The sequence below is a fragment of the Microtus pennsylvanicus genome, chromosome 1 (genome assembly GCF_037038515.1).
Source record: "Microtus pennsylvanicus isolate mMicPen1 chromosome 1, mMicPen1.hap1, whole genome shotgun sequence".
NCBI classification, from domain to species: domain Eukaryota; kingdom Metazoa; phylum Chordata; class Mammalia; order Rodentia; family Cricetidae; genus Microtus; species Microtus pennsylvanicus.
This window is the reverse complement of record NC_134579.1, coordinates 116,374,289-116,399,977: the sequence shown is the minus strand read 5'-3', so window position 1 is coordinate 116,399,977 and position 25,689 is coordinate 116,374,289. Positions and strand designations below refer to the sequence as shown.

The following is a 25,689-nucleotide window of genomic DNA, read 5'->3' as shown; positions in this document are numbered from 1 at the left end:
ATTCATGCCTGGTACTATAGGAGATTTTTTCAATTTGACTTTATGTGTTACAGGTGTTTTACCTATATGTGGGTATGTGCACCCTGTGCATTCAATGCCCACAGAGGCCAGGAGGGCATTGTATTCCCTGGACCTGGAGTTACGGACATGTAGGTGCTGGGAATCAAATCCTGGTCCTCTGGAAGAGCAGCAGATGCTCTTAGTTGCTGAGCCACCTCTCCAGACCCCATGCCTAGTACTGTAAACCTGGTCAAAAGCTCATGCCTAGTAGGGGAGAGGCATCATCACTACCAGGACAGTACCATCTCGTGTCCATCTGCTGGGGGAATGTATTACAAGGACGTAGTGTCACCAAATGTAGGCACATTCCAGCCTTCAGGGTACAGCCACAAACATGCAGCCAAGGGACTTTTGTGCCAATGCTCAGGCTGCAGAAGCTGGAGGTGGGTGGGCAATGCTGCCACACACCAGTACCTAGGGAGATGGGTCCTCAGCCGCCATGTGGAACCCATTCCAATGTGACGGAAGCAACAACGGAAGCCCCATGAATGAAGATGCACATGACTTCCTTCAAGCCTAGAAATCTGTCAAGACTCAGACATCTGCAGCTCCGTCCGGAGAAGACTAATTTCAGCATCTTCCTGTTCTCTGTTGCCTTCTCTTCCCATGGTTACAGGGATCTGGCAAGTGCTTTGGGGTTCCACAAGCTAGGGCGATGAGCGTGATGTCTAAGAATATCTGAAGCTGCTTCCCAGATGTCTGGGATACTGCTTGTCTTAGTTGGTTGTTTTTTTTCCCCTGTCAGTAGACCCCTATCTGTTCTATAGCCTGAACATTTGGTGAGCCAATGCTACCAAGTAGGCTTCAGATCCCAGGGCCAGCAAGATGTCACCAAGCCTGATGAACTGAGTTTGAACCCTGAGATTCGCATGACAGAAGGAGGTAACAGAGTTCCACTTATTGTCCTCTGACCCCCACATGCATGTGCTGGCACATGCACTCTCCCCCACACATACACACAAATGAGTAAACGTAAAACAGAACAAGGGTCAGAGATGGCTCAGAGGCTGAGAGCAGCAGCTCCTCTTGCAGAAGATGGGAGTTCAATTCTTAGAACCTGCATGGCAGCCCTCCACCGCCTGTAACCCCAGCTTCAGGGGGACCTGACGCCCCTTTCTGTCCTCCACAGGCACTGCAGACATGTGGCAAACACATGTATACACATAAATGAAAATCAAATTAAAAAATAAGTGCATGCCTTTAACCCCAATACTTGGGAAGCAGAGGCAGGCGGCATTAAAGAGCAGCCTGGTCTACATACTGAGAACTTTCTCAAAAGATTAGCTAATTTTAATTGGGTAAAATAAGAACTCAGATCCTTACCTCCAGGGGAACTGACACAGACTTGGCCATGATCGTCAAGAACATTTACCTACACAGGGAAATCTGCTTGTATAGCTATTCTCAGACTACAGGAGGACAGATGGGTATCCTGGCGACACTGAGAAGCTACATATTTGGGGCTACTGCTCGGGGTAGAGTGCTTGCTTGTATAAACTGCAAGGTTCTGGGTTCCACCTTCAGCACTGCAAAAGGAAGTTTTGAGACAGGTGTAGCATTACATGCCTATAATCCCAGAATTTGGGGAGTGGAGGCGGAAACATCAGGAGTTCGAGGTCATCCTCAGCTTGAGTTTGAGGCCACCCAAGACTACATAAGAATCTCACCCTGGTCCAAAAAGATAGGAAAGAAGGGAGATTGGGAGAGACTGACAGACGAACAGGGGTTGGGGGCAGGCTGGCAGGCAGATAGATCTGATCAAGTGGGGCACAAGTGGGCCCTGAGACTGTATTGCCAGCAATCCAGAAGAGTGACCATTCTTTAGAAGGGAAGGTCCAATGAGCCTCCACCAAAGAGCATTCTCTAACTGGCTCTGCTTTGGGAAGCTGAGCCCTGTGGGTCATGGTGGACTGTGGCCCCCTGCAGATCCCAAGCCCCTCTAGCTGCAGGGCCTGTGTCACTTGGCCCTCTTGACTTGCCATAGGTTAGGACAATGCAGCTAGAGTTGGGAGAGGAGGAAAGAGTCACCAGGTACTTCTTCCTCCCTCTCCTGTTGCCCCTTCTCAACCCACAGCTCCAGCCAGGGTCTCTCCCCTGGTCCAGGAACTGCCCACTCCAACCAGAATCTACATTGGTATCTTCATGGCTGCACTGTGTCTGGGCAGAAAATGACCAACCTACCTTGGGGTTGAATCTTTGCTAAGGAGTAGAGGATTTGGATCCCAAATTATTTTCAGAATAAATATTATATATTTTAGTATAAAGCTGTTCCTGCTATTGTGGTAGCTCATGCCTTCAGTCCCAGGCAGAGGCAGGTGAATCTCTGCGAGTTCAAGGCCTGCCTGATCTACAGATCGAGTTCCAGAACAGCTAGGGCCACATTCTGAGACTATTTCAAAGCAAAATATGTTCTACCCAGAGAGAGGAGACATTAGACTCAGTGCAGGGTTGCCTCCTTTAACTTTTGACTTGCTTTTTTTTTAATAATTTATTTTTATTTTATTGCATTAGTGTTTTATCTGCATGTTTGCCTGCCTGTGTGAGAGTGTCAACTCTTGAAGTCACAGACAGTTGTGAGCTGCCATATGGGTGCTGGAAATTGAATTCAGGTCCTCTGGAAGTCAGTTCTCTCAACGTCTGAGCCATCTCTCCGGCTTAATTTGCTTTGTTTTATTGAGATAGAATCTGAATGTAGTTCGGGCTAGTCTTAGGCTCAATACATAGCAAAGGATGACCTTGAACTCCCATCTACCTCTACCTCCCAGGACTACAGGCACGTGCCACCACATCCAGTTTGCTTGCTTTCAACTCTTATTTCAGTAACTATATTCTTCAATTTAAAAAAATTACATAATCTTGCTGGGCGGTGGTGGCGCACGCCTTTAATCCCAGCTCTCGGGAGGCAGAGGCAGGAGAAACCCTGTCTCGAAAAACCAAAAAAAAAAAAAGAAATAATCTTAAGTATTTCTGGGGTTAGAGTGACATTTCAATCTGGTATATATTGGTGTGATCAGATTGGGATATGCAGCATATTCATCGTATTACATAGTTATCATTAAACATATCACGAAGAGTGGGAGCACTCAAAATCCCTCAAGTAGCTATTTTGAAATACACAATTAATTGCTTCCAATCATCCTCCTGTGTTACAGAACATTAGGCTTTATTGATCCTATCAAACTGCACCCCTGAGCTCATTCATCATTCTTTCCCCATCCTCCAGTATCCATACTTCTGATTATGACGGTATTTGGGATTGAATGACAAACTTTGGTAACTGGAATACTGTGATGGCTGATCTTGGTTATCAGTTTGACACAACGGGAAGGAGGAACCTCAACTGAGGAATTACCTCTATCATACTGAACTGTGGGCAGACTGGACTAGCAGAGCTCAGTCCACTGTAGGTGGTGCCATCCCTAGGCAAGTGGGGCCTGGGCTGTATTTTAAAAAGTGGGGGCTGGAGAGATGGCTCAGCAGTTAAAAGCATTGCCTACTCTTCCAAAGGTCCTGAGTTCCATTCCCAGCAACCACATAGTGGCCCAAACCATCTGTAGTGAGGTCTGGTGCCCTCTTCTGGCTAACTGTATACATAATAAATAAATATTAAAAAAAAAAAAGGCAACTAGCTAAGCAAGCCAGTCAACAGTATTCCTACGGTTTCGGTTTCAAGCTCCTTGAGTTCTTGCCTTGGTTTCCTTTAATGATGAAAACTGTCTGCCAAATAAACCCTTTCCTCTACAAGTTGTTTTCAGTGAAGGTGTGTATCACAGCAACAGAAAAGCAGACAAGGACAACTATTATCACCAATGAGTCTATGGATTTGCTCATTATTGTACAAATTCACTTTGGAATCTGAACTAGCTGGGGGTCGGGTTGTGTCTGAAGTCAAAGCTGTCAAGCCCCAGCCCCATTTCATGCCCCCCTCAGAGTATGGGAGGACACAAGCAGATGCGAGATTGGACCACACGGAGGGTACTTGGGCCAGGAACTTCTCTGTGGAAAGGCGACCTACCTAATCCAAACATCGTGGACTCCTTGATGTAGAATCTGGTCCTCCAGGAGAAAGAACCGCCATCATCATATCTTCATCAGATCAGCCACGCTTGCAAGCAAGTCCATCCTGTATGGCTTATGGACTATTGACATACCCTCTCAGGGCAGGTGTGAGGGCCTTCACCCTTCCTGGTCTGTGCACGCAGTTCCCAGCTAACAAGAGATGTATGGACTATTGACATACCCTCTCGGGGCAGGTGTGAGGGCCTTCACCCTTCCTGGTCTGTGCACGCAGTTCCCAGCTAACAAGAGATGTATGGACTATTGACATACCCTCTCGGGGCAGGTGTGAGGGCCTTCACCCTTCCTGGTCTGTGCACGCAGTTCCCAGCTAACAAGAGATGTATGGACTATTGACATACCCTCTCGGGGCAGGTGTGAGGGCCTTCACCCTTCCTGGTCTGTGCACGCAGTTCCCAGCTAACAAGAGATGGCCTCAGCAGTTACTGAGTATTAAAGGCTGGGGAGGCTAACTGAAAGGGGCTCTATCTATGCAGCTATTGGAAGCCATCACCCATGTAGACTATACAGTGTGATGTTTTAGGGTCACCCACAGTACCAGCCACCCTTCACCCACACTCTGTAAGGTGCTCAATAAATTCACTGGTTTCCCAGAATGAACTCTGATGGAACTGTACTCGGGTCTGTCACTGGGACGGTATAAAAAAGGGACAGGTGTTTGTTGCTTATGCTTCCACAGGGAAGAAACTGCATCTCACCTGCCCATCTTGGACAGCACAGCACTGGTAGGCTCATGGCCTCTTGGCATCACCACCGCCCACCATGTACAGCTTGGAATTTCAGAAGGATATGAACTAAGGAATGGAGAGGCCAGTAGTGCATTGAGTCGGTCTTCAGCTCCTCCATTTGGTCTCAGCCATGCCAGACACCTTCAGGGTAACACTCCACTAGCTACTTCTAATCTGTGCCAGGGGGCTGCTTCTCTTAGCTGGCAGGCACCGTGTAGGGCGGTTTGGTTATTGTTCACCCATCTTGCATGGCTCAGAGCCTGGCATTTTAAAGGTAATCTGTGTTTTCTGGAGAGCCAAGTGGATCCAATCATCTTTATGGCATGCCTGGGCTGAACCCAGTGGAAGTAACCCAGTGCCTTCCCTTCCTAACAGAAGATGAACAAGCACCTGCTTGGGTATTTATGAAATGATTTCCTCCTGTCCAATAACATGCTGTGGTCGGAAGAACACGGCCCAGAGCTAGGCATCACGGCTTGGCAGTAGAAAGCCTGTCTAGAATCCCCCAGTGAGGGGTTGCAGTGGACTCAAGTACTAACATAGGTGAGGCCCCAGGTTAACATAGGTGTAACCCCTCCAGGGTTACAAACTAAAGACCCCACCCACTCTTGCTTGGACATGCCTTGTACAGGGAGCACTGATGTCTCAAGTGTAGTGCTGTCCCTTGGTGCACACACCAGAACATCACTCCCCCAACCCTGCTTCACGTCGGTCCCACAGTGGTCACACGGTTTGGGATCTTTATTCACTCCCAAGTCCTTGTAGCCAGAATTCCTGCTTGTCCCTGGAAGCCACAAAAGGCATGCCAGCAATGAGACCCTTACCTTGCAGAGTCCTTCCAGCAGAACTGCTGCCTGAGATGCCATCATCCCCCTGCTTCCCACCCCACGCCCAGACATGCCAACAAAGAAAATGACAAATACTGTAATACAAGAAAATGGTTGTATTCTATTTTTTAGTTTCAGACAACTCACAAATACACTGCCTCTGTATGCAGATACACTCTGATGACTTCAGCTAAGAAAGCAGCTGACACTCATGACACAGGTGGGGAGGTGATGACCTCTGAGGTTCCCCTACATGAACTATTCTGTTAGAGTCACTTAAAAAAGAATCGCAGACTACATGGTGTGGGCAGAACGGCAGCTGAGTGCATCTCCTGCCACTATAGTGTAATAAACAGCAAACAGCCAACACTTACATGATGCACACCAAAATGATGACACCCAAAAACATGTTCCTTTTAAAGGACAGAATTTTCAATAAAATATTTCTTTAATACTCTGCCTGGTGCTTCATAATGCTGTAGGGAAGTTAAACGTGAGTCTAGTCATCAGCCTCAGGGAGGGGCCTTTCCCATTAGCTTTTATTAATAGGAGTCACAATTAGGTCATAAATAAACAGGCAAATTATTAATCCCATGATTGAGGTTTAGGAGGAATACTTGTGAAAATTAGTTTGATGCGCAGCCAAGTTCTACAGCACCGACAGCAACTGCTCTTTGCTCTCACTTGTGTCCAGACCACCCAGAAAAGCAGCAGCTGCTAGTGATGGGAGACACAATGAACTCTACTCAGGAGCTTCTTTCCAAAAAGGGGAAAGGTTCAGTAAACGGCAGACTAGCACAGATGCCCTAAGGAAGGCATCTGAAACCAGGACGACTGTGTGCTGTAAAGCGACCCCTGACAACCGACAGGAGCAAAGCCTGCACTGGGCTTGCACTTCTGCCTGCAGTCTGTTTCCCTAAGGATCACGAATCTACAGAACACCTCACAAGTGCACCTGCCTCGGTCCTGGCATAGGAAAACAACGCTTATGTTCTTGAATTCCCTGACCAATTCAAAGTCATTGAAGGCCACCAGCTCTGTAAGAACATAGCTGACAACACCCAACAGTCTTTTCTAACCCCAATTTCTCCATCAGAAAGGCACCGACTATGATGGCAGAGGCAACCTGGGGCATCACTAGGGCCACACACCAGTGTGGCAAGCCTTCTTACTAAGACTTAAGTGTGGCTTTCTAGAAACCCCAATACCATGTGCTAGACAATTTCCCCCATATATAAAATCCTATGTTTCTAATTTAAAAGGCTCAGCAGTGAGGGGACCGCGTGTGTCACATCTAGTCTGCTCTCCAACTTGCCCACGAACCACTTCTGCAACTTTCATTCCCACTGTTTCAAATCCACACCTCCAATACCTTCCCAGACACTGCTCCTGCCTCCAACACAGAGCACCCTCTCCTGAGACACTGCACCCACCACACTTGACAGATCCGGGAGACCCAGGGACTCGTAGGAATCTGTTCCCTTACTGGCGTGACAACTGGCTGGCTTCTGGGAGCCAAAGGAAACCACATGCTGTACTGAACACAGTGGGCTAAGAACAAGTCTGCTCCGGGATCTTGAGCTGCAGGCAGAGACGTTAACTCAGTAGATCAGCTGGACAGCCAACCTGTGTGTGCTGGTGAGAGACGTAGTCCCCAGAGTCCAGAGTCTAGATATTACCATCATCCCCAACATTATTCATTGTGACAATGTGCTACAAAATAGGATTTGGGATCCTGATCGTCACAGGCTTGTGAGAAGGTAGCAGTCCCCACGTTCCCCTGATGAGGGAACACGGCCAAGGCCACGCTGTGCTCTGAAGCAATGAGTCCAGTGGAGAAGGGGCCAAGGATCAACACACATGCTCTGAGAAAATGGGGGCCCTGTACTGCCCAACCACCTCAGGCTGCCAGGGAATGGGAAGCCTCAGAAAGGAATGAGTGCAAGAGTCCAGTCCTTCCTTTCAGGAATGTGAGTGGAGGCTGTGCCACTCTCTGTCATGAGCATCAATATCTGAATGCTTTCATTGAAACATGCTCTCAACGATCAGCACGCAGGCAGACGGGGTGTCTCTGGAGAAGGCACTTATGGCAGAACATCAGCAAATCCTGCTGCTTGGTGAGAGCACAAGTGGCTGACCAGACCTGACAGGAGGCCCGGCCAGGACTGCCACTCCTCACGCTCAACCAAGGCCCAATGAAGCATCACCTTCACTCATCTGCAGGGCTTCAGGAACAAGCTTCCATTCGTTCCCAAACACTCACACCCTTACCACACCAGGTCTTCAGGTAAGGGTAGTGCAACACATGTGTGGTGCCAGAAAAATTGGCTCAGAAGCTTCTAGAATGGGCTCTACATTTCTCATCTGACCCACAGTTTACACCAGCTACTATAAGCAGCCTGATAACTACAGCCACTTGCTTCACCCACAGCACAGTCTGAGGCCATCTGACAGATTGGTGGCCCTAGAGCATGGCACCTCCACTAAACACCTAAGGATAAGTCTGATTACCACACAGAGAGCCATGGAAGAAGCCATGGTCATTCCAGGCCTGAATCTGAAGAAGAACACTTCTGCCTTTAAGCCCTGGGGGACACAAAAAGGCCCAGCCTCCCTGCTAGTGAGGTTACAGACACCCAGGAGAAGAGATATGGAAGACAGAAGCTAAGTGTCTCTTCGGACACCCAGGAGAAGAGACCTGGAAGACAGCGCATTGAGACAGAAGCTAAGGGTCTCAGCCATGTTGCCAACTCCCCAAGTGACCCTCACAGGGCAGATGGGCTCATGCAAGCCCAGATAAGACCGAAGAATGGGGGTGGTGTGGGCCAGTCAGGAACAAGTGAAGAACAAATGCCACTCACCCAGGGTCTTACTAATACAGATGGTGACAGCAGTGCAGAGACAACAGCCACTTTCCCAAACAGCTTGTCTGTCACCACCTGAAGCCAAGGGGTCACCTTCAGAGGAAAGGCTTCTCATCTGCCAATTCCCATGGCCTTTTGGTCATGACTTTTTATCCTGACTCTCATCACTGGTTGAACGATCATTTTGCTACCAAAGTGAACTGTCCTTGACTGGGTCACTCTGTGTCGAATGTGCCCCAATATGCATCTGTAGGGAGTGCAGAGAATCCCGGATGCCATGGTGTTGACAGTTGGGACGCTCAGGAGCAGCTGGATCTTGAAGGTGGAGTCACTGATTTGCCTTAAGAGTGAGGCCAGCCCTCACTCTTCCCATCTGCCGTGGCACAGCCAGAAGGCCCTCACCAGTGCAACACTACAGCCTGGTCTCCCAGTCCCTGGAACTGAACAGTGAGTCTGTGATGATGGGCAGCCCTAAGCAACCCCTGGCCAGTGTAAAATGAGCAGTGGTTTACAGACTGCTGGCTTCTTGGAGAAGCTGTTCCTGAATTTCCAAATCCTTTCTTCTTACAAGGGGCCCATGATTCCCCAAAGAGAGGGGGTGGGGGGTGGGGGAATCAAATCAGTTAAGGTCATTAAAAGAAACAAAATCCTGCCCATAACTAGAATTTGAGTCCCATAATGTGTAAAATACAGAGCACAATTTAGCTGCTTCCACAATTCAAAGCCAATTCTATAAAAACAGCACTGTTGACAACGCAGAGCGGTTTCTCCTTATCTGAGGAAGGGAGGTGCCGATTAGATGCGTGCTCTTCAAATGGTTCCAAACTTTGCTTCTCAAAAAGCAGTTAGACAACCCAGGTGGGCGAGCTTCTGAACACATGGGTCCTGGAGACTTTCTCGTCTATTCGTGACATTTTTAGGGAAGGGGTGAAAGTTCGCATCTGGGGTGGAAAGAAATTGCACATCTATAAGCATGGAAAGTGTCATACTTTCCGGAAGGTGCTGGGCACCAAAACTAGCGTGTCACACACACATGCTAGACAAATGTTCTCTGCTAAACTACACTGTTACTGACAAGAGTTTTAGCTGTGATACTATACTGTGTGTTTCTAACGTACCATACAAGCTGGCATCATGTATATGGACCAATGGTGACTGATAGGGAGGCACTTCACAGGGAAATGACCCAATCAAACGCCATGAGAGGCACGGCTGCTCCTGATGCCAAGAGATCACAGGTAGCAGGGCCTGTGCCACTCAAGCCCAGTTCTATCTGCAGAACTTTGCCACAGCCAACTGCTTGCTGTTATGTGCCAGCCCCACCCCATGCAGTTATCTGATCTGATTTTAATGCTCAGTGAACTGTAAACCTTAAACCCGGCCTGGAGAGGGACAAGGCCAGAGAAAGAGGCTGGTTTGCAAAGCTTCATCGCAGTATGTTTTGCTCTAGCATACACAAATCACCTGCCTGTCTAGGAACGCTGTGAAACACAGTCCCAGAAAACGTTGTAGTGTTTAAATACCTGCGTGTTGCCGCCAGTGGGGTTCATCTGAAGCTCCTCTGCTGTTGCATGAGGCCCACATTCTCATAGACTCGAGCGCTGTCCTCCCTCATTCTGCAGAGAAAGGAAGAAGGAAGACACCTGAACTCCTGCCATGTGCTGTCTGGCCTAGCTTTGCTAAGACCCCCTTCTCACTCAGGAGCTCTCAGACACTTATGTGCAGTATCATTATGAAGTTGGAAAAGCAGCAGGGGCCTTGAGTCCTATGCCTTCTGAGTGTGAATGGAGCGAAGGCTGCTTGAAGGATAACAAAGGAGTTGGGTCCTGTGCACACAAGACAGGAATTGTGGTCATGTCCGACAGAAGCATCAGAACAGGAAGGCAGGCTCCAGACACCTTTAGAACCTTGGGTGAAGATCTAAAAAAACATCCAAGGGCCAGCCTCCTTCTGTTAAGAAGGGTATCAGAGGAGTCTGTGTGGGCCAGGAGGATGGGAACTCTGAGAAGCCCCAGGGACCTGAGATGTGCATTCTATATGCACGAAGGATGAGGCAGAGTGGCCTGTCAGCAGCAGGTGAGCTTCATGGGAAAGGGGCTGGCTCCCCAGCAAGTTACCGCACCTAGTGGCTTAAAGCACCACCATCCCCAGGCAGTCTGCTGGGAGAGAGGGAAACAGGAAGAGGGAAAGTGACTCAGGAGAGAACACTGCTGCCACAGGACTTCATCCCTGTGTTTAACAGAGAGAGAATGTAAACACAGGGTTCTATCTGCTCTCAGAGCCATGTAGTGCCAATATTAAAGTCAGTGGGGCTTTAAAAGCCCACAGCAGAGGCAAACAAGCCAGATGCCAGGGGACAGAAAGTAAATGTTATGACGGACAGTGACTTTGTACAAATGGCAAAGCTGCTAGCCACATGACTAGGCTAACAAAGGCTGTCCTGATGTATTTCACTTTAAACCAGGAACTGGCAAAGGTCTTCTGGAAAGAACCAATGTGTGTGTTATGCTTTGGGGTTTTCCTTTCCCAGGCCATGGTGCATGAGGGGCAGAGGGGTATGGTCTGAGGGACTGTGGCTAAGCCAGGGCCCTTAGGACACCAGGCATTGGGGTGACAGGAGGAGCAAAATGAGGAGGAAAGATCACAGCAGACTTCAGTGTTAACCTGTGCCAATAGCCCTGAAAACTATCATTTAAGTTGCAGGAACCTGGGTATCCTGAAATGTGAATATGGGTCCTGTCAGAGTCCTGCCTCTCTTGAGAGTCTTTAAAGACATGCTACAGAGCATCAGCACGGAAGACTGGGGTACTTCACCCCCAAATGCCCTGGAGACAGTTAGTTGCCTTCAAGAAAGTGGTAAGCATCAGCCTGTGGCTCCAGGTTCAAGAGTGTGTCTATCTAACAGACACAGGCATAGATCTGTAGAGACAGATATAGCACACTGCTGGTTAAATATTCAAAACCCTGACAACTCCACAGCTGCTGAATACTAGGGACTCTGTAGTATTTAACTGTAAAGTCAGGAACTAATTTCCTTTTTCCATCCAAAGTTCAGGGCTATGTGAAGTCTGACTGACAGGACATGGGTCCTTCAGCACTCCACTTTGGAATGTCTCTAGTTCATCTCACATGCTGGAAACATCAAATGGCTTCCTGTCACAGGTGTACTATTAAAGTATCTTCCAAATTCTTAAACTATCAAGATGATGTCATGCTGAATGCCTCTGGAAGAAAAACATTCCCAAGATCTGAGCGCTTCCATAAGACGAACTCTCCAAGGTACAAGGTCAAAGGTCACTGTACTCTTAAGGCTCTGGCTGGAGTTGCCAAGGCAAGCTGTCCCGTGGAGCTGAACCAAGGTCCTGAACTGCTACTGTGGGATAGACAGCTGTTCGTTGAAAACAAAACTATCCTCATCACTGCTGGACACTGCCTTTCTGACTTCATCTGGTCAGCGGAGAGAGCTTCAAGCTTTCCCTTCTTGTTCCCTGTGTGTCCTAAGCCGCCCATTGCTTCTTCTGCAGCAAGCCTATTCATAGTTGCCCATCATTTCCTACTGGGATAGATGCCCTTTTTCTTCTTTAAAAACTCCTTTAAAAAAACAAAGCTAGGTCTGTGGGCTCTGGCTTTCTGACCCTTGTGCTTAAAAACTTAATTGGGCCAGGCAGTGGTGGCGCACGCCTTTAATCCCAGCACTCAGGAAGCAGAGGCAGGCGTGATGGAGGAAGGTCATTGGCTAATAAAGGAACTGCCTTGGCCCATTTCATTGGTTAGAAGATAGGTGGGAGGAGTAAACAGAACTGGACGCTGGGAGGAAGAGGAAGTGAGCTCAGACTCCACAGCTCTCCTCTCAGGACCAGACGCCTCAGAGAGACGCCATGCCCCACTCCCAGGTAGACACACGAATGAAGCTCCGACCTAGAATCTTCCCGGTAAGACAGGTGCTCACAGATTATTAGAGATGGGTTGATCGGTATATCAGAATTAGCCAGTAAGGGCTAAAGCTAAAGGGCCAAGCAGTGTTTAAATGAATACAGTGTCTGTGTAATTATTTCGGGGCATAAGCTAGCCGAGCAGGCGGCTGGGGTGTTGGGGACACAGCCCCGCTGCCGCCCCTTATTACTACAAATGGCGCCCGACGTGATGGACTAAACCCACTTAAAAAACCTGAGAAGGCTTAAAAATAAGGGAGAGAGAGTTTAACACAGATTTTTGCTGTTTGTTGGTGGCGTGCAGTAGAGAGATTTCCTGATTCGGCAACAGCAGCAGAAAAAACGCTGTGTCATTTTAAAGCGCAGCTTCTTGGGGCTGTGCTGCCAGTGTGAACTCTGGCTTTAAAGCATTTGTGGCACTCTGCTTGCTAGAGGCAAGCAAGTGCTCTCATCTAAGAGAAGCTTCCTGACTCAGCTTTAGCTGCAAAACCCTGCAGCTCATTAAGAGGTCCTGCCACGAAACACTTAAATGGTGTTGACGAAAAGCTGACCGCATGCTTTTCGGTTTTCAGCCAGAGCAGGGAAAAAGCTGCGCCATTTAAAAATGCTGGCTTTCTGGGCCATCCTGCCAGGGCAAACTCTGACTGTTTGAGACAGGAGGGCCGGCTACAGAGAGAGGACTTGAGTGTTGTCTGTTGTAGCTCGCTGGCTGGCAGGGACCTTGAAATGCCATAGAGTTGTGGCAGTAAACATGGCTACAGCCAGTACCTCAGCCATGAGGCTGGAAAGCTAAGGAATGGACTGGATCTAGCCGTCAAAGCCATGGCTTTAGTCCTACTGAGATTGCTTGGTAAATTAAAGACTCATGTGGTCAGAAAAACAGAGAGAGATACAGTAAAGAGAGCGTCAAAGACAAAGAAAATTTTAAAAATAATTTACAGTGTGTTAAAAATATATGCAAACTAAAAGTTAAGTTCTTAAAAGTAAAAAATGAAAGAGAGTTGTTGTGTGTGGTAGTACACACCTTAATCCCAACACTTGGAAGGCAGAGGGAGATTGACCTCTGTGACTTCAAGGCGTGGTAGTACACGCCTTTAATCCCAGTGCCTAAAAGGCAGAGACAAACAGATCTCTGTGAGTTCAAGGTATAGTAGCAAACACCTTTAATCCCAGTGCCTGGGAGGCAGAGACAGGTGGATCTCTGAGAGTTCAAAGACAGCCTGGTCTACACAGTTATTCCAGGTCAAAGATATACACTCAAAAAGCAAAAAGTTAACCTAGGAATGTCACAGCTTAGATTCTTAAGCGCCTAGTGATTTAAAGGCGCAAATCAAAAGTGCTCCTGGATAGTAAAAAATTGCAGATTCACAATAGGACAGATTCAGACCACTAAATAAGTCACACTGTTGGATGAATGTACGTAGGCTTGAGAGAGAGAAGAAAAAGAATATAGAGAATAAAGTTAATGGTTTAAAAAAAAAAGGTAAAGTCTTTAAAGAGACAGAGTACAGATAGTTAAGAGATTAAAAGAAATAAAGAAAAATAAGCCACGTAAAAATGGAAAATTCACAGAGAGTCTGGATTATGTACATTGTGCTTTCTTTAAAATTTTTGACTGTAAAGGAGCTAAGTACAGAGAGACATTTCATTACCAAGCTAAACCAGAATGGATATAAGGGTATTACGATTTCAAAATTTGGGTCTAAGAATACGATGCTTTGGAGAGGGTCTTCTTTTGTTTTCACAGAGGACCAGACCCTGTGGATTTCTTCTATTCCAATTTGGTATGATAGACCAAGCTCTCCTGAAAGGTTGTTGTGAACATCTTCAGAAAATTGCTTCGCTCAACTGCCAACTGAGATGAAACTAGCACACAGGTTATACCATGAAAGACCTAATTAACGACGCCCCCATTCAGCAGGAAGCAGTTTGGAGAGAAAAAACTGCGCCCATGTTCCCAAATATGGTTTATAAATGTTCTTTTACATTTAAAGGGGGATATGATATAGATATGAATAATTTGCATTAGTATAGATTTTGCTTTATTGATAGAGATTTAAGGTCAATTTTGTTATATGTATATGTATTTCTGATCTTTATTAAGGTATTGTGATTGTGTAGTTCATTTAAAAATGTAATGTATCTAGGTAGTTAATAGATAATCATAATAGTCAAGTTTGTAGTCATGTTAGTTAAGATTTTCTAGATGTGCATAGATATATTTTAGATAGGCATTCTTCATATTTTCAAAGATTATAGAATATGGCATTTTAAATGTTTTAATAACTTAGGACTTTTCATGACAATGAGACACTCTGCTCCTGGCAGCACCAATCTACTTCAAGAAGAAGATGGGCATCGAAGAGGCTCGTTATGGAGTTTGATAGCCATTTGGGCAAGAAACTGCTCTTGCCTGGACTATTGCATAACCTGGACACAGAGAATCCACAGAGAGAGGACTACTGAACTTGCCTAAGGTGAGATGGTCTTTTGGGGTTCCTGATTTATCAAAGAGTCTGCGAGACATTCTGCAGGACACAACAGACAGTGACTGAACTGACTTTGAATTTTCCTGCTTTATGGAAATGTCTGCTGGATACCATGGGCCTGAAGGCTGAAGATGGATGCCCCAATGGTACAGAGGAACTTTGGGTGACTGTCCAGGCAGCGAGATGTCTCTGTCATTTCTAGAGTTTTAAAAGTTGCTTTTTTCTTGTTTGCTTATGTAGTATTGTATCTTTCTGGAGTCTTTGATGGAGTTAAGAATAGTTAGTTATAGTTATAGTTTTCCTTAGTTATGATAAAGATTATTGTAACTTTTACTTGATAACTGTTTCGTTATATGTAATTTTGCTATGTTAAAGTTAAAGCCTTTTTTTTTGTTTAAACAGAAAAAGGGGAAATGATGGAGGAAGGTCATTGGCTAATAAAGGAACTGCCTTGGCCCATTTCATTGGTTAGAAGATAGGTGGGAGGAGTAAACAGAACAAAACGCTGGGAGGAAGAGGAAGTGAGCTCAGACTCCACAGCTCTCCTCTCGGGGGCAGATGTCTCAGAGAGACGCCATGCCCCGCTCCTGGGCAGACACATGCGATGAAGCTCCGACCCAGGATGGACGTAGGCTAGAATCTTCCCGGTAAGCGCACCTTGGGGTGCTACACACAGATGATTAGAAATGGGCTAAATTAATATGTGAGAATTAGCCTAGAAGAGAACGGGCCAAGCAGTGTTTAAATGAATACAGTTTGTGTGTTGTTATTTCGGGGCATAAGCTAGCCATGCAGGCAGCCAGGGTGCTGGGGACGCAGCCCCGCCGCCCCTTATTACTACACAGGTGGATCTCTCTCTGACATGGTCTACAGAGTGAATTCTAGGACAGTCAGGGCTACACACAGAGAAACCCTGTCTCAAAAAAACCAAAAATCTGCCTGGCAGGTAGACTGGCAGACCATAGTCATGCTCACACATGAATAGAGAACTTATTTATTCTTACTTGTCAACGAGCCAAAGTACATTGTAAGGGACAGCACCTTCCACTGAAATAATTCTCCTGCAAAAGGAAAATTAGACTTCCCCTTGAGAACCCTGACCTAACAGGCTGAGGTCACACAGGGCCCTGCATGTGCATACTGGTTAGGGACCTTGAAACTCTGTTTAGACATTGTCCACACAGTTCCTAGAGAGCCTCAACCCCAACCACTCCCATGTATTATCAGTGGGTAGCAAGCAAGTGTGAAAGGGAAATACTGTAAACAACTGCATTAGCTTTTACCAGAGCTAAGCTGACACATCACTACTTACTCTGCACAGGGTGGTGTTGGGGTGCAAGGTGGCAGGGGACTCTGATCGCCACTCGTCTGATCCACCAGAGAATACTTAATATTGGTATATTCATGTCCTTTCCTTTTGCTTTTCTGAAAGTTGGAAAAAACACAGGTAAGACGGCTGTGGGTTTGTTTTTTTTTTTTTTTTAAGAATACAGAAACAAAAGAACTTTTTACTTTATCAAGGAAAAAGAGAGAGACATGGAGGGGCCAAAACATTAAGAACACACTGTCAGGAGCTTGTCTCCTCCTTGCCCCAGCATCCTCAAGAGGGGTGCTCTGTGACCACAGTATCCCAGAGTTCCCAGAGTTGTAGGAATGAAGGAAATGCCCACTGAACCAGGCCAGAGACCCTGCTCCTATGTGCAGAGTTCCTGCTGCCTTTGCAAGGAACTCTAACCACTTCGGGCATGTGCCCACTCCACCATGTTTAGATGACAGTAAGAAAGGGATATACTCCAGAAGGACTCACTTCAAGTAGAAATGCATGCAGGGATAGAAGGCACAATAATGTACTTTATTCATTTAGCACTGGGGATGGATGGCACCCAGAGCCCTTTGCACAAGGCTGAGCATGTGCTCTGGCACTGAGATACTCCACCAACCCTACAATCTAATTCCTAATACACATCAGAAAAGAACACAGCTCCTTAAAATGTTATTTGACTCTAATGATGTGGCAAGGCAAGGAAACCAACAAGAGAATCAATGGAAATACAATCTCATCTCACAATGTCTTTATATGTATATGTGATGTGTAAGGGCTCACACGTGCCACACATGTGTAGAGAGCAGAAGACAAACCTATAGAGTCAGCTCTCTCCTTCCTCCAAGTCACTGAGGATTGGGCTTAGGGTCATCAGGTTTGAACAGCAAGTGTTTCTAACCACTGTACCATCCCATTGGCCGGTCACCTTTTTGCAAATTCACCTGCAGATTGCCAATTCTCAAAGTGGAATCCATCAAGGGAGCAGGAGCACTGTTAGGCAGTGCTAATACTAAAGACTGACATACTCCTGAGAACCACCATCAGTTGCTCAGAGAGGTTAAACTGGTAGGCTGGGGACATAATTAGTAATAAGTACTTCCTGTCTGGTTGCACAAGGCTCTGGGATTGACCCCTGGCACTGGAGAAAAGAAAAGATGCTATCTGGTTCTCAACAGTGAAAGTGGCACTAACTAGCTAGTCTTTAGTGAAAATAAAAAAGCATGCATTGGATGAACTGCATCCATGTTTCACAGGGAAACCCTTCCATGGAACCCTAAAAACTGTACAGGGATTATAGGGTAACTAGCACGTGATGCTCTTCAGAAATTCCTAAAGGAGCAAAAGAACTATATGTTCATATAGTAAAACAGTGTGTAGCAGAGGAGAGGAAAGAAGAGGACTGTGTGCAAATGGATTCATATAAAATGCCTGGGGGGGGGGGTTGTGGAGAGATGGGCTCAGCAGTTAAGAACACTGGCTCCTATTTTAGAGAACCTGGGTTCAATTCCCAGCAGCCACATGGTAGTTCACAACTGTCTGTAACTCCAATTCCAGGGGACCTGACACCCTCACACAAACAAAACAGGCAGAACACCAATGCACATATAATAAAAAATAAGTTATAAAAAATAAAATGATAAGTAAAAGACACAATAATACTCCGGATCCCACTGGTCAATATCTGAACTAGTGAACAATGGGGTCTATGCAGTTTCAAGATGTCTATATTTGTGTTTAATTGATATATGTACAATGCTCTATTTGTGTGCATGCCACATGTGTCAAAGTGCCCTTGGAAGCCAGAAAAGAACATTAGATTTCCTGAAACTGAAGTTATAGGCTGTTGTTATAATTGCCAACATCGGTTATCAGGAACTGAACTCAGGAACTCTGGAAGAGTGGCAAGGTCTCTTAGTGACTGAACCTCTTCTCCAGGACATGTCCTTTAAACAAAGGAAGCCACTTTGGGAACGAAAGCTGTGGCCCATTTGGTAGACTGCTTGCCCACCATAGGAGCCCTGGCTTCCATCCCCAGAGCACACTAACCACTCATGATCTCAGTACTAGGAAGATAGAGCTCAGAGAGGATCAGAAGTTCAAGTTCATCCTCAGCTTCGGAGTCAGAGGCAAGTCTGGGCTATATTGGCTCTTGTCTCTACATGAAGACAAGTAAATATAGTATGAAGCTTAGGGTTGCTCTGGGGTTCCAGGAATGTAGACAGATGACAGGGGGCGAGGGTATCAAAGAGAAACTGAGCTACATTACCAGACAGAGACTGACTGGAGCCCAGCAGACCCACAAGTACTCAGGACCAAGGTCCCTGCACACAGACCACGGAGCATAGCACACCAGCCTGCACACACAGGAAGGAGGCAGCTGATACCAGACATAAGCTACTCACACTGCAACAAACTCCTCAGGAAGGTGCTGAGACCCAAAGTTCAGGTGAGCCCTGGAGGATGGGGTCCCTGCAGAGAGATATCACAGCACAAGCCTACATTCTACAGGGCCATTTCTAATATCCCAGCCCCACTCTGGGCTGAGGCAGAGGAGGTGAGAGAGGGAACATTATCAACTTCATACAGTCACCCTCTATATCTGTGGCTTCTACACAGATTCAACCATGAATCAAAAATATCCGCAAACAATGTTGTACTAAGCATGCACAGACTTTTCCCATGCTCAAGGCCAACCTGGGCTACATGAGGACAGAGCAAGTTCTCTGAAAAGCTAAGACCTTCCACAAGGGACAAGAGAATCTGTAGACCTTGTGTCTAAGACTAAGTCTCCCTGGATGCTGAGGGATGACCACACTGGGTGAGGAGTTAAACACCACACATGGATGTGCTCCCAGAGCAAAGGCAACAAGGCATCTGTGACAACAAATCCAATCAAGGCTGTGACCCCATGGTGACCACTCTCTCTTCACTCTGGGGAAATGAGCAGCAAGGAGAGCTCCTGAGCCACAGGGGTGTGAGAGCACACCCTGGGAAGGAAAACAAGCCCAGTGGCTGTGCACACCCAGAATCACAGCACCTGGGAGAAGGAGGCAGGAGAAACAGGAACCTAACCTCAACTCTGGGCTGGAGAGATGGCATAACAGGTAAGATCAAATCTCAGATAGATCACACCTGCCTATAACTTCAGGTCCAGGATGTCTGTCACCTCTGACCTTCACAAATATACCCACACATAACACAGAATTATAAATAAAATAAATATTTTAAAAGAAAGAGACCTTGTCTCAAATCTCATCTCTGACACTGAAGAAGACGGGAAGAGCAAAGGAAGGTGGGGGAGGAGAGGGTACAGGATGGGTGATGCTCACAAAAAGAATTAGAGCAAAAACAGGAGAAGCTCCTCCAGCTAGCAAAACTTCATCTGCATGTACCAAGTGTATTTGTGCTGCACAGAAGATCTACAAAACTTTCTCAACTTGCATGGCAGTGAAGACATTCCCTCTGAGAGCAACCACCTCCTTTTTCCTTACTCAATACCTTCTTGAAAGCCAAAACCAATTATTTCTGCACGAAGTGGCCAGTGTTTTCTAGGGAGGAGCAATTGATATGGCAGAGCAGAACTATCTGGATGGTGAGAGCAGCCCAAGAAGCTCAGATTCTTCTAGTCATTTAGGAAGAACATCGATAAGCCAGATGGGCTTGTCTCAGCCCCATGGAGATAAGGGGTTCTGTTTTACTTCCAGGTGAGGGGAGGCTCTGTGTTTCCAGTATCTAGGAAACCCCCGGACAAAGATCTGCATGTCTGTGATTCATCTATGGCCAACTGATGCTCAGGGGCAGGCAGGCGAAAGCCATCTGCAGTGAAGCACTTTCCATGGGCAGATATTCTGACCTTTCCTCAACTCTAAAGGCCAAGAGCAGGATGGGAGAGCAATTGACCCTGGCTGGAACACAGAACTTGACTTCTCCCACACCCCCATCAGAGAGTCTTCACCTTTCTAACCCTCCCCCATTCAGCCTCCCACCTATATACATCATCATCAGTTTTGGCTCCAGTGCCCAATCCTGGTGCTCACTGTTCCATGGGAGGCAGGGTCCTCTCTTAAATCAAGGATATTTTATACCACTCCTCTGTTTCCAACTGCCTAATAGTTTCCATAGAATAGTGTGCAGCCTTCCCAGGGCCCTGCTCCAGCCTGCATGGAAAGGTCCCCACAGTCTCGTGTTTGAGCACCTGGCCCTCAGCTGGTGATGGTGTTTGGGGAACTGACAGAACCTTTGACATGTGATCAGCAAGTAGAAGTAGGTCCCCAGGTGCTATGCTTCTGGTCTCATCCCTGTTTCCTACACACCAAGACATGACCAAGCCATGTCACAAGTTTCCAGTCATGGAAAGGATGAAGGCAGGGAAAGAAAGAGGGAAGGAGACAGATAGGCAAAGGAGGGAGCGCACACACAGAAACACACACACAATTCCTAAAAACTGTGATGGGGCAGGGGTCATCAGGAACTAGTGGTGGGAAGACATTGGTCGCAGGTACAGATCCTCAAACATAACATCCTAAGCTCTGGAGGCCTCACACTCAGCACTAGACTGGACAGGGCAGAGGAAACTGGAACTCTGCCGAGAGTAGACTCCACGGTCTCAGCACACACAGGTGTAGTATTAAGGGCGGCGGGGCTGCGTCCCCAGCACCCCGGCTGCCTGGCTCGGCTAGCTTTTGCCCCAAAATAACAACACACAGACTGTATTCATTTAAACACTGCTTGGCCCTTTAGCTTTAGCCCTTACTGGCTAATTCTGATATACCGATCAACCCATCTCTAATAATCTGTGAGCACCTGTCTTACTGGGAAGATTCTAGGTCGGAGCTTCATCGCGTGTGTCTGCCTGGGAACGGGGCATGGCGTCTCTCTGAGGCATCTGCTCCCGAGAGGAGAGCTGTGGAGTCTGAGCTCACTTCCTCTTCCTCCCAGCGTTCAGTTCTGTTTACTCCTCCCACCTATCTTCTAACCAATGAGGACCAAGCAGTTTCTTTTTATTTAACCAATGACCTTCCTCCATCATACAGGAAGAAGTGGGCTGCAGGGTGCTGGGTGCGATGATCCACCTGACCATGGCAATCACTCCACAGTGTTTCTACACACCAAATACACTGTACATTCTCAATAAATATATACAGTACTTTTGTTTGGTGGGAAACAAGATCTCGCTATATAGCTCTGACTAGCCTGGAACTAGCAATTTAGGGCCAGGCTGGCCTCAAACTCAAAGAGCCACCTGCCTCTGCCTCCGAGTGCTGAAATTAAAGGCGTGTGCCATTATGCCCAGCAATATACATAATTTTTACTGTTCCACTCAAACTGAGAAAAGGGAGACAACTGAAAAAATAGCAAGCGTCATTTGTCAAATGCTATGCTAATGTTTATAAGCAAGAATTACTGGGGCTAGAGAGATGGCTCAGTGGTTAAGAATGCTGGCTGCTCTTCCAGAGGACCTAGATTCAATTCCCAGCACCCACAAGGTGGCTCACAACTATAACTCCAGTTCCAGGAGACACAACACCCTTAAACAAACACACATACAGGCAAAACACCAAGGCAGATAAAAATAAATTCATTCATTCATTAAAAAAAAAGAGCCAGGTGGTGATGGTGCACACCTTTAATCCCAGCACTTGGGAGGCAGAGGCAGGTGGATCTCTGAGTTCAAGGCCAGCCTGGTCTACAGGGAGTTCTAGGAGAGCCTGGGCTACATAGAGAAACCCTGCTTCAAAAAAATATGTGTGTGTGTATAAATATATATATTATATAAATGTATAACTAGTAGGCAAAAAAAAAATAGGCTACTTCCTCAAACACCCACCTCCCTCTCATGGTGGACGTCAAGCTCAAAGCTCAGGTCATCCTAGTTAAGCACTGTGCCACATCCCCAGTTAAATGGGTCCAAATCTTTCTTCCCCAAGTGAGATAGATGTATATGTATGGGTCTCAATGTGTGTCTGTGTGTATTTGTATCTCTGTGTGTGTGTGTGTGTATGTTTGTGTGTGTGTGTGTGTATGCACACACATGCATGCACACGAGGTTCCTGTAATAACTTCTGAGTGAAGAAGCCTGACTGTCACCTTCAAGGAGCAAAGCTAACCTGACTGTTTTGAATCAACTCAGCAATGGGCACAACACAGAATGGCTGGAGTCTCTGGGAGAGGAAACAACAGGCAGCTTCCCAACTATGGAGGACAGTGTGACAGAGAAGTCACTCAGAAGAAAGACAAAGAAACACGACAGTTGCAAACATGGTGTGACCCTGACCACAGACAGGACAGCTTGTAAAATCTGAATGTGATGTGTGGGTTATTTTAGCTTTCTGGGGTGTGTGTGTGGACACGCATGTGCGCACACGAGACCAGGTTCCCACGGAGGTCAGAACTGGGGGTAGGGGTTGAATGCCCTGGAGCTGAAGTTTCCTACAGTTTTAAGCCGTCTGACCTGACATGGGTGCTAGGAAATGAACTCAGGTCCTCTACAAAAGCAGGCCAGATTTTTGGTTTCTTGCTTGGTTTCGGTTTTATCAAAAGATGGTCTAATGTAGCCCAGGCTAGACTGGAATTTTCAGTCCTTCTGCCTGAACCTCCAAGCACTGGAATTCCACAAGTATGTAGCTCTACCTGGTATGCTTGTATATAATACTGGGATGGATCTCAGGATCCTGTAAGTGTTCTCATACTGGGCTACAGCCCCAGTCCTGATCTGAGGTTATACAGAGCTTTCTATCAGTGTCCGCTTCCTCAACTCGGTAACTGAATCATGACTAGGTAACAGAATGTCCTTGTATTTTTGAAAATACATACCAACGCACTTAGAAGCAAAGAGATATAAATACTTATAAATGTTCCTTTTTAAATACTGCATACATTTCAAAGTTTAAAGAGAGAATGAATGCTTATATTAACATCTCACATTCAGATAAGTCAGATAAAGAAATACCACATACTGCTTTTGCAAATAAAGTACTTACTACTATAAATGGAAATTTTTAAAAACAATCTCTCAAACTGCAAAGAGGCCTATTATACACAGACACTCATGACTGTCCCTAACACCACTTCCCCATGTATTTCTTTCTTGCTGGCAAGTGTGTATATTCTCTGTCTCTCTTTCTCTCCCCTTCCTTTCCCACGGCTCTCCACTCAAATGTCACTTTCTTGTTTTCATTTAACCTTCTCTAGCAAATTCTTTTACTCCCAAAGGGCTTTAACTCATCCTAAATTGGAAAATTACTACATTTCAAAATAATTCATTATCCTGAATGAGTTTTGTCCTGTTCCTTAATTCAAGGATCTGCCTGGCTTAAGAGGGAGCCATGGCGACGGGTAAGTGTGCAAAACGGGCCATCCAGTGGCAACACACACCTTTAATCCCAGCATTCGGGAGGCAGAAGCAGGTGGATCTCTGTGAATTAAAGACCAGCCTGGTCTACAGAGCAAGTTCTAGGACAGGATCCAAAGCTACACAGAGAAACCCTGTCTCGAAAAAACCAAACAAACAAGAGTGCAAACAAAGTGTTCCTGCAGCGGGAAGCACACGTCCCCTCAGCAGTGCTGCACAACCAAGTGCACATCCTGCTCCAAGGACCTGAGGACACACACCCACATGCGAACACAGGCTCGTACATATTTTAAATAAATTTAAGAATAAGTGGGGGGAAAAGGTTGGTTCTTTTCATGTAGCGGTGGTTTCTTTTTGTTATTGTTTTGGTTTTTTGTGGCCAAGTCCCACACAGCTCACAATGACCAGGAACTTAATACATAGCCAAAGATAGCCTTGAATTTCTGATCTACCTGTTTCTACCTCTCAGTTCTAACATGCATACAAATCCAAGCGAAACAGAGAACCCCTGGCAAGATAGCAGTGTGCTCCTGAATTGTCCCTGGCCAGACTGAGCAATCACAGTGCCACATCTTTAAATTTATCCTTTGAGCACCTCTTAAACTATTAATAGCCCCAATTAATGTAACTGGAAGTCGTGTATAAAAGAACTTCAGAGTAATCATCTACATTTAGAGGTTTGGGGTACAGATTAGTGGTGGAGTGCTGGCCTAGAAAGCATGAAGCTCTGGGTTTGTTCTTTAGAGCCACATAAATATATATGGCTCACGCTGAATTCAGATTTAAAACACTGAAGTTCAGGATAGGTGGCTTGTCAATCAATCATATGACCTCACATACTTATGTACACTTTATTTCTCAATGTATGCACAATGAAGCCTAACATGGGTGTCTGGGTGAGTACCTAAGCTCAGAAAGGGGCACTTCCCTCTGCCAAGGCTGATGATGTGGTTCTATCTTTCTAGGCCAGGTAAAGAAGCACATACCTTTGTTCAGCACTTGGGAGACAGAGGCAGTCGCACCTCTATGAGTACACGACCAGCCTTATTTACATAGTGAGTTTCAGGCCAGCCAGGGCTACACAGTGAGATGGTCTTTAAAAAAAAATAAAGCTACCCATTAAAAAACAGCCTGCCACATTGTGACATACACTGAGTCCCCTGTCTTGTGATTTTTGGAAAGCAATAGCAGTAAAAAGGACAAATGTGGCTGGTGTTCAGATATCATCCATCTGCTGCAGCACAATGGGGTTCGGGAGGGGAATAAGCAAAGCTCCCCAAAAAGAACAGCTCTCCTCATCTCCCTCTGCTTATCGCATCCTAATTAACTCAGCTTTGTATCTGTTCTGAATAGCCTCACATGGAAAGGCTCCAACTGCACACTCTTCATTATGCACAGCTTATTAAAATTGAAATTCACTGTTTCAATGCAGCCAAATTAGTGGCTCAAACTGCCATGCTCTATTAAGAACAAGGCATTCATTTTACAAGATGAAATCAGGATAGACCAGCCTAGATCAAAGCTGAAGCAAGCTGGAAACTGTAGGCTGAGTTCTAAGTCTGGCACATAAAAGTCACTTCCTTTCTGTATGGCAAAGCCTTGGACTGTCAGCTCATGACAATAGCACCACACTTCGCTGACCTAGAAGGCAGAGGATGGCCATACCTTCCAGAGAGACCACAGGGGTGGGAATCTGTGTTAACCTTTTCTAGAAAAAGAAAGCCCATGTTCTCACTCTAAGAGCACAAGTCCAGGCGGCCTGGTCTGGAGCTGAGCCCATGTGCCAGCCCCTCGTTCCATACCTGCTCCTCCTCAATCCTGCGCTGAAGCGTCTCAATGTAATGCTGGACGGCCATATAGATGAACCGGTACTGTGCTTCTGTCTGGACCATCCCTGACCTCTGGGACCGCACCATCTGAATGGTTTTAGGAACGTCAATGTCACAGTCCACACCTGCAAAACAAAGATTCTGAAGCTGCAGGAATGCATGAGGCCAGGGAGAGCTGCTGGGCATCCACTTTCCACAGCAGGAAGGG

The 25,689-nt window shown here is 46.4% G+C and overlaps 1 protein-coding gene across 2 annotated transcripts in view; it reads right to left on the bottom strand.

Moving 5' to 3' along the window:
• Positions 1 to 5,788: 5,788 nt before the first annotated feature.
• The window catches only part of Ptpn11 (protein tyrosine phosphatase non-receptor type 11), a 75,303-nt gene continuing 55,402 nt past the window's right edge, over positions 5,789 to 25,689 (bottom strand). For both annotated transcript variants that reach the window (XM_075980807.1, XM_075980797.1), the window contains exons 13-16: positions 25,455 to 25,606; positions 16,290 to 16,402; positions 10,080 to 10,172; positions 5,789 to 9,497 (exon numbers count right to left, since the gene is read on the bottom strand). In XM_075980807.1, the coding sequence (XP_075836922.1) occupies positions 10,103 to 10,172; positions 16,290 to 16,402; positions 25,455 to 25,606 (335 nt within the window). In that variant the 3' untranslated portion in view covers positions 5,789 to 9,497; positions 10,080 to 10,102. The remainder of the gene's footprint in view (positions 9,498 to 10,079; positions 10,173 to 16,289; positions 16,403 to 25,454; positions 25,607 to 25,689) is intronic.